Here is an 11,284-nt window from a genome sequence, read left to right as displayed (position 1 = left end):
TGTCTGCTGGTTTTGAGATTTTGAGGAAACAAGGGGAAAATGCTGCCACAGGCTCCTCTCTTAATCATGCTACTCGTCAGTACTTCTGTGCCTACACCAGCATCCTGGGATGTGACAACAGGGACCACTGGTGCTGCCCCCACTCACATTTGTCCCTCCATCCTCCCACAGAGCCTTTCAGAAGGTGGGTTGAAGGGACACTTCCACAGGGAGCTCCCCCCCCCCACCATCTTCCTCCATCATCCAAAGGCACTTCCACACTGGCTTCGAGCCATGTCTCCTGCCTCACCTACCCATGCAGGGAGCTGGTTAGATAGGGCAGATGCAGGATCTCCAGCTCCAGCTGCCGAGACTCTTCTGTGTCCTGGTACTTCAGCATCCCTTCTGGGGTGACCACTTCCTTTAAGATTAGGGGCTCCCGGTGGTAGGCTACTTGGAGACGGAAGACATAGCCATCCTGAGACGAAAGGAGAAGATGAAGTCAGGCTTGGAGGCAACATAAGGAGGCTGGTGTGCTACAATGCATCTCAGGGACACAGCAGCAGCATCCTGGCATCAGCACAGTCTCAATATGCTCTCCTAGGCCCCACCATCCAAATCATGGTTTTATCCAGTGGGACCACTGCCACAGCCCGCCCTCCCTCCACCTCCTCAGTAACAGCTCAGGTCTGGAGAAAGTCCCCATCACACTCTCACCTTGTACACATCAGTGTGGGTGACAGCAGGTCTGCAAACCAGCTGGTGCTGCTGCTGGAGGAGCTCAGCCAGCTGGAGATGGAAAGCTGCCTTGATGCGCTTGATGGCTTCTTTGTCCTGTGGCCACTGGCCACTGCCTTCCATGTGGCAGATGACTGGGGACAAAGGGACAGCAAGAGGCTTGTGAGCCCCATGTAGAAAGCAGGGGTTGAATGGGGGTGGATGAAACCAAAGGTTACAGCAGGAGAGCAGGAGGAGCTGTGGCTCTGCTCCTGCCTTTGGCACATCAACACAGCAAGAAAGGAGCCAGCAACACTAAACGCCTCTGCTTTCCCTCACCAAATCATGTCCCACTCACAACTCTCCCCACTTACTCTTCAAAGGGGCTAGGTAGGCTGGGCAGGGCTTCTCCTCCGAGGGAAGCAGCAAGTGCTTGGTCTTGATTCGAGTATGGAAGGAATAAATTGGCTTCATGGGAACGGGAGGGAAGACCTGGGAGAAAACAGCCAGCCGACACAGATCGGAACCCCTGAGCCACTGCGCCCCCCAAGCCAAACCTCCCGCTCCAGCAAACACCTCCAGCATAGAGGCCTTGGCCAACTTGTGCACAGCCAGCCCCTAGGATGGATGGGACAGCAAAAAAAGAGGGACTGCATCACCCTGAGGGCTCTTGGGAGCCACAAAAGCAGAGCCCTCCCAGCTCCTCCCAGGGCCCACGCCCGGGCCGTGCCCAGGGACACTCACGTCCGTGTAGCGGAGGGCGGGGTGGACGCCCTGCACCGCCGTCACCGTCAGCGGCAGCCCCTTCAGGTTCCACAGCTTGCGGCTCAGGTCATCGTAGGAGCAGACAGCACTGACCATGGCCTCCTCACCCGTCCCCGCAGCCTGCACACACACAGGGAACCTCTCCTTTCATCTCACACTCCTGCACAGGCACCCACCTCACCTCCCTCTCAGGCTGACACTGCAGCCAAGCTGCAGGGAGCCAGGGCTACCATCCCAGGGAGCAGCGTCTGGCAAAAGCACCCAGGAAAACTGGGAGATAAAAGAGAGGAAAGCCAAGGGCAAGACTGTGTAGCTCTCCACAGGCACCCTAAAAAAAGCATTTCAAGTGGAAAGTACAATTATTTCTTGTGCAAGACTCTAAGCCAGCACCAAAAACTGTTCTGCGAGCATCCTCCTTAGGAAGGGAGAAGGTAAGAACGACTGGGGGGTAAAGAGATCGCACAATGGCAAGGTGAGAGCTCTGCCACTTCCTCCCTGCCCATTACCATGATGCCAGCAGAGGTGGCAGTTAAGAAAACTGCTCCAACTACATCCTTAACCAAGGAAGAGTTGTGCAACTTGACAAAAGCAAAGAAAGAAAATGCCCATAGCATCACAGGAACCCTGGGGAAGACAGATGGAGAAGCACCAAAAGGAAAACTGCTGCTGCCTTTACTGTTTCGAACTCCCCAAATCACAGCAGAGAAGCCTGAACGAGGAGGGGACATCACCAACACTAAACCACCAAACTCAGGCAAGGCTGAATCGAGCCACAGCATCTGGCCACTCTGAGCTTTCTGGCGGAGCAGCAGCACCCTCTGCGGGATGTGCCACGAACAACAAATCCTCGTCCTACTTGTCTCTCAAGCTGGCTGCACCAGCCATCTTTCCTCATTCCTCACATCCCTTGACCACCACACACTCTCTGGGCTGACTGTAAGCAAGCAGCTGGAGAAGCAGCAACACAGAATCCTACCCACTCTTTTCTGCAGACAAAGGCAAGTTTCTCTTTCATTTACTGATGACTGGGAACAACCCTAAATGCCCTTCTGGCTACAGTAAAGTGCATCCCCTCTCAGAATGGGCTTCATCTACCCTCCTCACCTCAGGCTAGCTTGCAGGGACACAGAGCACACAGCTTTTGCTGCTTCACCAGAGCATCTATAAACTAGAATCTCACCCCAAATCTGACATGCAGCTCTGCCCAGATTCCAACTGGTCCTGGCACAGGAGACTTTTGAGTCAGATTTGCTCTCCTTTGCTTTCAAAAGGGGGAAGGAAACAATTTCCTCTTCCAACCAACAACCAGGTAAATAGCTGGTTTCACCAAAGAACAGCAAAGTGGTGCAAAACTGCTCATGCCTCATCTGCAGGCTTTAATTTCACAAGATTGACTGCAGCAGTAAGGAAGGGGACATTTCCCAGCCTCCAAAATGCAGCTTTCAGCTGCAACACTAGGGAGGGCACAGTGGGCATGATCTAGCATTTTGCAGGATAAAAGGGAAGATCCTTCTGGTTTTCCCAGCTTCACCCATGGGATGAAGGCACAAGAGTGCCCAGCTTATTTCCTGAAGGACACAGGAGCTGAAAGGTGTAGCTGGAGGAACAGAGTGGAACAGTGATACAGCCTCAGACAACATAGACATAGTGGACAAAAGCAGAAAGAGGAAGACACTGGAACATCTGCAAGAGAAAGTGGGGTGTGGGAGCTACCAGAACAAAAGGACTTCAACAGCTATGCCTTGACTGGCACAAAAGGCTCAGCAGATCCAAGAACACACTGCCCATCCAAGTGCCAACATGTAGGCACTCTCCTTACCCTCGCTTCCTTCTTCTTGGAACTCCTTAGCTGCCTTGGGCCACAAAGCTAAAACAACCTCCCCTTAGTCCTTCCCATACCTCCCTTCTCTGAGAAACCCACAGTCCCACCTAGGAAACAAAGATACCTCTTGGTCAGTCATGATCACAGACTCCAGCTGGGCTCCAGTGTAGCAGACGGAGGATTCAGGAATGTCCATGTGGCTACATGGAAGAAGACAAAAGAGCATCAGATCTATGACACATCAAGGCATCCATCCTGATGCTGCATACTGTGCCCACAGGCAACAGCCAGTCCAAGACCAAGGAATCCCTCCATAAAGGACCATCATGCTGATGACACCAATCTCTGCATTTCACCCATGCCCAAGGTATCAACCCATAATGGCACAACTCACTCAGCTTTGCAGGATTCAAAGTTAAAGCTGCCAATGCCCTTCCTCACAAGACTGCTCCTCAAGTTAAAAAGACCCAGGCAACCTCTGACCTGTGCAAGAGCCTCTCAGTTTTGGCAGAAAGTCTAAATTCCTACTGGGTTTCCAGTGCTGCAGGGAGACTGAACCTTGTGAACCACCACAGGATCTCAGATGATTTCATGAAACATGCTGCAAGATCCAGATGGCTTTTATTTCAGTTCTGCCAAGCATGAGTGTCCCAGCAACCCATCTACATGTAAGGGCAGGACCATGCTGTCCCCTTGCCCTTAGGACTGCCATCAGCAGAAGCTACAGCACCATGTGCTTGCCCTCCTCACCTTCTCACATCAGGACAACTAAAATGACTTCCAGATTTCAGAGCCAAAACAACCCACAGGGTCCCGCAAAGCATGGAGATGACAATGGGGTTACCAGGGACAAGGCAAAAGCCAGGAGAGCAGCAGTGACCCCATACAGCTGCAGATCTACCAGTCTCAGCTGCTACGTGGTATGACTTACAGCTTCAGCAGGTGCCTGACGATCTGCTCCGGAATGAGGCGTTTTTGGCAAGCAGTGTCAGCCTCCCAGACCACTGCTTCACAGATGCTGCCATCCTGGAACCGCCGCAGCTCTGATTTCTCTCCCCAGAAGGTCCGAAAATCCAGAGCCTGCATGGGAACATTGGCCAAGCCAGGTCAGGGACACAAGTCACCATGGGGGCCAAACCATTTCCATGACCATCAGCCAGCCCTGTAGCCATTCGCAACCACAGCCCAACACCAGGTCTGCTCCATCCCACTCGGCACAAACAGTGCTCCCCTCACCTCAGGGTGATCAGCCTGTGGTCCCTTCTCCAGCACACTGGCAGCAAACTCAGTGACAAACAGAAGCCCAAATGTCAGGGGACCAACATCCTTATGTTTTGGGGGATCAGCATCAATTGGCCACTGTAGGAAAATGTGGAAGATGAAGCACAAGGAGAAATGAAGTTGCAGGAGCAGCAGCTGCTGCTAGATGATCATGCTCTTGGGTGCCCAGACAACTACAGACAGGGAAAGTCTCATTTAATGAGGAAACCAGTTGTCTCCCCCCTGTGGCACTTCTGGGCCAGGACTTCTGCACAGAACAAGACTCCCAGCTGCAGCCCATACCCCACAGCAAGACCTCACATCCTGTATTCCCCACAAAGGGGACAGGCTTGTCTCCTCCCCCAGTAAGTAAAGATTCCTTTCCCATGCTCAGCACTGCCACAAAGGTCATGAGACCCCACGCGCTGCAAAGGACACAGGTTCATTACCTCAGGGACCTGGGGCAAGGAGTGAGCCACGAGCAGTGCTCTCCCAGCCAGCCCACGGGCCAGCAGAGAGACAAGAAAGGGAAGGGCTGCAGCCACGTAGTTCCCACCCCGATCCATCAGCTCATTCAGCAGCTGCATCTTCTTGCAGGCACCCTGCAGCTTGGAGACATGTTTCAGGCTGCAGGAGAAGAAAGGAAGGATGGCATCACTCACTTCTGCCACCAAATCCTTTCCAAGAGAGAGATATGATAGAGGAGAGATGAATTCAGGAGCTGAGGGTGCCAGCCCAGGCTGGGGGCTACAAGAACAGTGCACTTTGGCATCTCGGGATGTACCACAGGAAATGCTAGTCCCTGGGACAGTCATCATTCCCAAAGGCCAAAGCACTGTCCTCCTCCTGGGAGACAGTCTAGACAGTAAAAGCACAGTGGTCAAAAGCAAGAGGCCCCAGTGGCTATCACAGATGTAGCAGGGCCGCCTCCCACCAGGCAAGTCTGAATCCACCACAATCCAAAGCCACAAGCCACACCACTCTGAGCAGGCTCCTCAGCATTATCCCACTAGCATGAGAAGACTCACTGGAAGACATGGTCAAAGGTTCTGAGCATGGGCTTTGCAGTCATGAGCAATGCCTGAAAGCCATCCACCATCCGGTCATCTAAAATCTCCATGGAGCGCTTGGCTTCAAACTGGACCTGAGCAAGAAGACAACACAGAGCAACAGCATGAATGGGATTGGAGAAGGAAAACAAGTCCTTCCAGCTGCAGTGACCATTGCTGTTCCACCAATTAGGGCCATCCCAGCTCCGCAGTCACCAGCAGACCTGGATTCCAGATAACATCTGTCCTCAGCATGAAATCAAGTCACCAACAGTGGCTGCTGCTGGCCAGACACTTTAAATCCCTTTCACTCCTTGAAATCCCTGCCATGAGGTCGAGGTTTTTCCAGCTCCAAAACAGTTATTTCTGCTAAACAGCTGCTTGAGCTTACCCAAAGGTGCCCACAAAGAAGAAAACAACCTTCCTCCATCATTCAAGCAAGACAAGGTAGAGCAGCATTAAATTCCAGTCGTAAAATTACTTATAAGCTTCAGAGCTGGAGGTGGATCTTAAAAACTTAAAAAGCGACCTCCTCCAAAACATCCAACCACCCTCTGCCTGCCTCAGTTTGCTCCCAAGACAGCATCTCTGGATACTATCACAACCTGCTCAGTACCTGGTGGTATTTGCTGGCAGTCATATCAGCACAGAGGTTCACCAGCCCAGAGGGATCCACAAAAACCACATCAAATGCCTGGTGGAAGTCATCCAGGGAAGGCTGGAAGAGCAAACACAGTCCTTAGTGCCACAGTGCAGCCCAGTCACCAGGAAACCACCTGTCCAACATGCCTGTAATAGCCCAGGCAACACAGCCAGACATGGGCACAAGTCCCTCTGCAGGGCTGCTTACCAGGGAGGGATCCACATCCTTTGCTAGGCTGATCCCCGTCACGCTCAGGTCAGTGGTGGCTGTGGGCAGACAGAAAGGAACAAGTCAGCCTGCCATCCTCATCTCCTCACTGGTGAGGGTGCTATGGGTATGTGCCAATACTGCTGTGGTCTCACAACATTAACAGTGCTATGATGCAGTGCTGGCCTCCACCACTGCCCACCCTCTCTGCAAGCTGCTCCATCCAGCCCTGCTCCACTGCTTCCTTCCCATCTGCCCATTTCACCCACAGGGTCTTCGCATCAGGGGAAGAAAAAAATCACAAGTCTACCTCTTCTCACCACCACGTTCAAGCTTCATGCAGAGACTCTACTGACACCGGCCTTTCCCTGAAAACTCACCCAGGAACTGCAGGGTGCTCCTGAGCACCTGGTACCCACTCATCATCTTGACAATCTTGCGTTGCATCAGCAGGTAGGCAACAAGCATGGAGACCAAGAAGCCACTGAAGCACCCAAAGCCCTGTGAGAACAGAGGGCTGAGTCAACAAGAGCTCAATAAAAAGAACCATGAGCACTAGAACCCATCCCACATGACTGCTTCTGGCCTTTGCCATCACCAGCAGAGCTGCCCCAAATCCCCAACCCTGCCAGGAACACACTGAAGCAAAGCCCAGTACAAGATGCAGAGATATGGACCCTCCCCCTTGCAGGAAGGCAACACCTCCAAGTTCTTTAGGAAATGGGATGAACTAAAAACGAACAACCAAACAACAAAAAAAATCCACACCCAAAAACCCACTAACTCATTCCAGGAATCTCTAAGATGTACTATTGCCCAGTACACCCAGACTCATCGTAACCCACAGGGTTCAGTGGAGCTCCTTGAAACTTAACACAGCTCAAATCAGAGTCACAAGCCCACCACACGACCCACCAGGACCACATCACCCTTCTTCCATCTCTAGAGAGGGAGAGCAGATCAGAGGCAGGTTAGCCAGGCAAGCAGAGCCTTCTGTCCCATCACCCAGGACAGACCTTGCTGAGCTGTCGTTGGTTCAGCCAAACCTTGAGGAGAACCAGACCATCCTTCATGCCTGGGAAGTCGGTGGCTGCACTAGACAAGAAGTGCAGGTGGGACAGCAGCACTGTGTCACAGAGGATGGAGTTGTTGTAGTGCGGGGTTGGGGGCTCAGTGGCTCCTGTGTGGGGACACAACAACACATTGGACCCAATCACAAACCTCCTGTTGACAGAGAAGGGCTAGAGAGAACTCACTTCCCAGAAACATGTGGAGTCTCCAGCTGAACTGAGCTGCCTCACGTTCCCCCAGCCCCAGGGCCTACCTTCTTTGGGGGTGCCCTGCTCCATGAACCAGGCTGTCCGGACATTGTTCTTGCTGGGATAAAAGCGGCTGGGTTTGAAGAGACCCGGGGCAGGACAGGCGTGGAGTCGGACAGTGACCATCTTCTCATCCTTGCCTGTAAGCACCAGGGGATAGATGTGAAGGAGGAAGAGATGTTAGAGATCCAGAGACTACCTTGAGAAAACCAGAAGCATCACCAGTCTGGGGAAAAAGCTCCTTCCCAGCAAAGCACAGCAGCAGTGGACATCATCTCAGAGCCAACAATAACCCTGAAGTAATACTGTGACCATCTTCCTCTATCCTTGCTGGCCAGTTAGGTAACCATTTGTCCTACCAGTACTCTCCTGCCTGCCCTGGCCTTGCCACATTTACTGCCTGTCCCAGACCCAAACTTGGTGTCACCTTGCGTCTGCAGAAACAAGCAGCATCAGCAGCCTGTGCATCCCACTTTATCTCAGAGAAGGGCCAGGCTGCTCAGAGCTGCCTTAGGAAGGCAAGAGGATGGTGACAAGTAGTGGTGGGGTGAGCAGGCAGAAGGGCCAGTGTCACACTCTGCTTTACTCCCTGAAGTATTCACAGGGTGGGCAAGCCAGCAAGGCCAAGGACACAAGCTGCAGGAACCATAGGACAGACAGAGACCCTGAGGACTAGGATGTGTGAAGGAAGAAGAGAAAGCTCCAAAATTTATCATCACTCGCAACAACAGCCTCTAACTGACCCTGCTCCAAAGGGTCTGTTGTGAAACCACCACCACCCTCCAGGTAATGCCAGTACCCACTGTCAGCCCCTGTCAGAGAAAGGCTCAAGTGCTACCTTGTGGCCTCAGGAGCAGGACAGGCTTGAGATGGTTGCTGTTCATGTAGGCAAACTTCACACTGCCAAAGACCTTCCGTTTGGACAAGTGGTGGGCCATGTGGGCCAGGTACAGAGCTCTCTTCCGGTGGTAACGCTGGTTCAGGTTATCTTTGTCCTGGAAGATTTCCTGGGAAGAGAGGGATGGCACAATCTCACTTCACATGCCTGCAGAGCCTGGTTCAGCCTGTGGCACCACAGCTCCCACTCCTAGACCCAGCCCCACAGGCAGTTCCAAGTTGGTCAGGAGCAACACCTTGCTGCCAGCTCACCAGGCTCTAGGATCACAAGAGACAAGAGTCAAAACTGGACGTTGCTTCATCTCAAACCCCATTACAGCAGGTCTGGGCAGCAAGGGGAAGGAGCTCTAGAGGGATAACAGCCTGCAAGTATCACCCTCCCTTGAACACAGCCTTGGGAGATGGGGCAGAAGTGCAATGGGGTACGAAGCAGGACGGTATCTACTTCTCCAGCAATGTGGAAGAGGTAGGCAGAGAGAAGGAAGATCCTCATGAGGAGCTCAGAGCAAAGTAGCTGCAAGCTACGGTTGAGGGAGCAGTGAGACTCCTCATGGGAGTCACCACCGTGCACATCCAGATGCTGCAGCCTCACTAAGAGGAACAGAGAGGACAGGGCAGAGGCCAAGGGGAACAGGAGGGGATGGAGCTCAGCCAGGCTCCAGGCCAGACTCACCTGTGGCATGGTGACGGCCATGTCCACATTGACCTCTGGCTTCACACAGGTGCCCAGCAGGTAGCTGCCCACCACCCTCAGCTCAGCTGGGGGCAGGAAGCGGAACTTCCCCTTCACGCTGAACGGCACCTGCAGGATCGGGACCTTCAAGCCCTTGGGTAGCCAGGCCTGGTCAGTGAGCTGGGAACAGACGGGACACACACAGAACCCTCTAAGCATCAGGAACGTAGGCAGAGACCTGGAGCCCTCTGCCCACACAACCAGGTAATGCTTTTTCAGTCCCTAAGGGGAAACTCCACAGGGATCTCTGCCTGTATGGCAACAGCAGAGACTGCTCCATGGAGCCTTGCTGCCTCCCCCATCCCTCTGGAACATACTTCAGTTTCTGGGGTCTCTGGGATGGCACTCAGCAGGCTGTTAACTTCATGGAGGAAGGTATCAATCTTCTTCTTCTTTGTTTCTTTCAGTGTCACCTCCTTCAGAAGCTCTTCTATCTGCAGGGGGAAAAAGGGATCAGGAAAGGCTGCTGCAACACTGGAATTGCTACCACCCTTTACCTTGTCCTCCAGCACCAGCCACAAACCTGGTGAAGAGTGCAGCAGGTGAGCTGGGGAACACACCTGAGCCTCTCTACAAACCCTGACCTGAGCTGGAAGCCCCACCAGCCTATGGGCAGGAGGATAACACAGCTTCTATCATCTTTTTTCCCCCATCTCCCTTCCCCTGGCTTGTGTGTGATCCCCAGCCACAAAAAACCAGCGTGATTCATGTAGACACAATTCCCAGAAAGGGTTTTGTATGACACCAGCTCCAGGGAACAACTGTGCAGGCTTATACCATGAAGCCAGCCCTAGGGATCCAGGCAGCCAGGAGATCAAAGCTGCTCCCCGTAAAAATCACTAAGCTGACAATCACCAGGAGCTGCCTAGTCACCAGCCTGCCTTTCACCCTACCACGGGAGGTTTGTATTCCTGGCACATAAACCAACCCTCCTGCCCCATCCAGAACCTCGTCACAGACAGGAGCTGGCTGCACCTGGTGATGCTACTTCCTAGCCCTGCTAAGGCAGCGAGGGATGCACTTCCACCATGTGGCAGCGCTGCGCCGGAGAGGTTCCATTTGAGCGGTGCAAATGAAGCGAAGCGCCTGGCGCGGGACGGTAACGGGAATTACGACGGGAAAAAAAAAAAAACCCAGGAAAACAATGGGTGCCTTGGGAAGGCTGTGCTTTCTCAGTAGTCCCATCCCTGGGATGAGCTGAGGGATGCTGCAACCAGCTCTCTTCCCCCCCTTGTAGCCCCTTCCCCATGGAACTCCTGGTGCTCTGCAGGCGTAGGTCCTGGACAGTGATGCACCACAGCTGATGTGGGGGGGATGCCCAGCACCATCTGCTGTCGCTTCTTTGCACAAATAGTTTTTATTTGTCACTGAAGAGCCATTCTCATAACTCCTTAATGAGGCCCCTATCCTTGTCAAGTCCATGAGCAGCCTCCTGGGGGCTAGAAATACTTAGCGAGGAGAGAAATGCTCTTCTCCTGCCTACAAGGGGGCAGTACCCCACCTGCCCCATCTTAGCATTGCTCCCACATCCCTACCCATGGGGCTGGGGCAGGAAAGGGGGCCAGTGTGAGGCTGAGAGTCAGGCTGGACACAGTTCTCACCTGCATGCTGACCCTGTCCTCCTCCCCTGTCACCCCATCCCAGAGCCCACAAGCCACCCCTCCATTCGGCCTCAGGGCTGCCCAGGTGCTCAAGGGTTTTGGGGAGGGGGTGGTATGTTTTGGGGTGACTCTGGAGCTTGGAGCCACTGCTGTACACAGCTTCTTGCCCTCTGTGGCATGGGCAGTGCGAGCTCAGAGTCTTGCGAACAGATTTCTTCCCTCCTAGTGGTGGCCCAGAAGCAGGGTCTGTCACCCAGTGAGCAAGAAGCTGATCCACACAGAGTTTAAATAC

General features: G+C 53.4%; 1 protein-coding gene across 1 annotated transcript in view; it reads right to left on the bottom strand.

Annotated features, from left to right (window-relative positions):
* The window catches only part of NOL6 (nucleolar protein 6 (RNA-associated)), a 28,453-nt gene extending 17,455 nt beyond the window's left edge, over nt 1-10,998 (bottom strand). Inside the window, exons 1-18 of the mRNA XM_010007141.1 lie at nt 10,993-10,998; nt 9,709-9,825; nt 9,332-9,511; nt 8,600-8,768; nt 7,767-7,901; nt 7,459-7,622; nt 6,823-6,943; nt 6,443-6,501; nt 6,209-6,310; nt 5,572-5,687; nt 4,993-5,170; nt 4,520-4,642; nt 4,215-4,363; nt 3,408-3,483; nt 1,441-1,581; nt 1,071-1,188; nt 697-851; nt 294-457 (exon numbers count right to left, since the gene is read on the bottom strand). Of these exons, the coding sequence (XP_010005443.1) occupies nt 294-457; nt 697-851; nt 1,071-1,188; nt 1,441-1,581; nt 3,408-3,483; nt 4,215-4,363; nt 4,520-4,642; nt 4,993-5,170; nt 5,572-5,687; nt 6,209-6,310; nt 6,443-6,501; nt 6,823-6,943; nt 7,459-7,622; nt 7,767-7,901; nt 8,600-8,768; nt 9,332-9,511; nt 9,709-9,825; nt 10,993-10,998 (2,273 nt within the window). The remainder of the gene's footprint in view (nt 1-293; nt 458-696; nt 852-1,070; nt 1,189-1,440; nt 1,582-3,407; nt 3,484-4,214; nt 4,364-4,519; nt 4,643-4,992; nt 5,171-5,571; nt 5,688-6,208; nt 6,311-6,442; nt 6,502-6,822; nt 6,944-7,458; nt 7,623-7,766; nt 7,902-8,599; nt 8,769-9,331; nt 9,512-9,708; nt 9,826-10,992) is intronic.
* Nucleotides 10,999-11,284: the final 286 nt, after the last annotated feature.

This window comes from Chaetura pelagica, unplaced genomic scaffold, assembly GCF_000747805.2.
Source record: "Chaetura pelagica isolate M959 unplaced genomic scaffold, ChaPel_1.0 scaffold548, whole genome shotgun sequence".
Taxonomy (NCBI): Eukaryota; Metazoa; Chordata; class Aves; order Apodiformes; family Apodidae; genus Chaetura; species Chaetura pelagica.
Note: the sequence above shows the minus strand (reverse complement) of the source record. Positions and strands in the feature narration are given on the sequence as shown.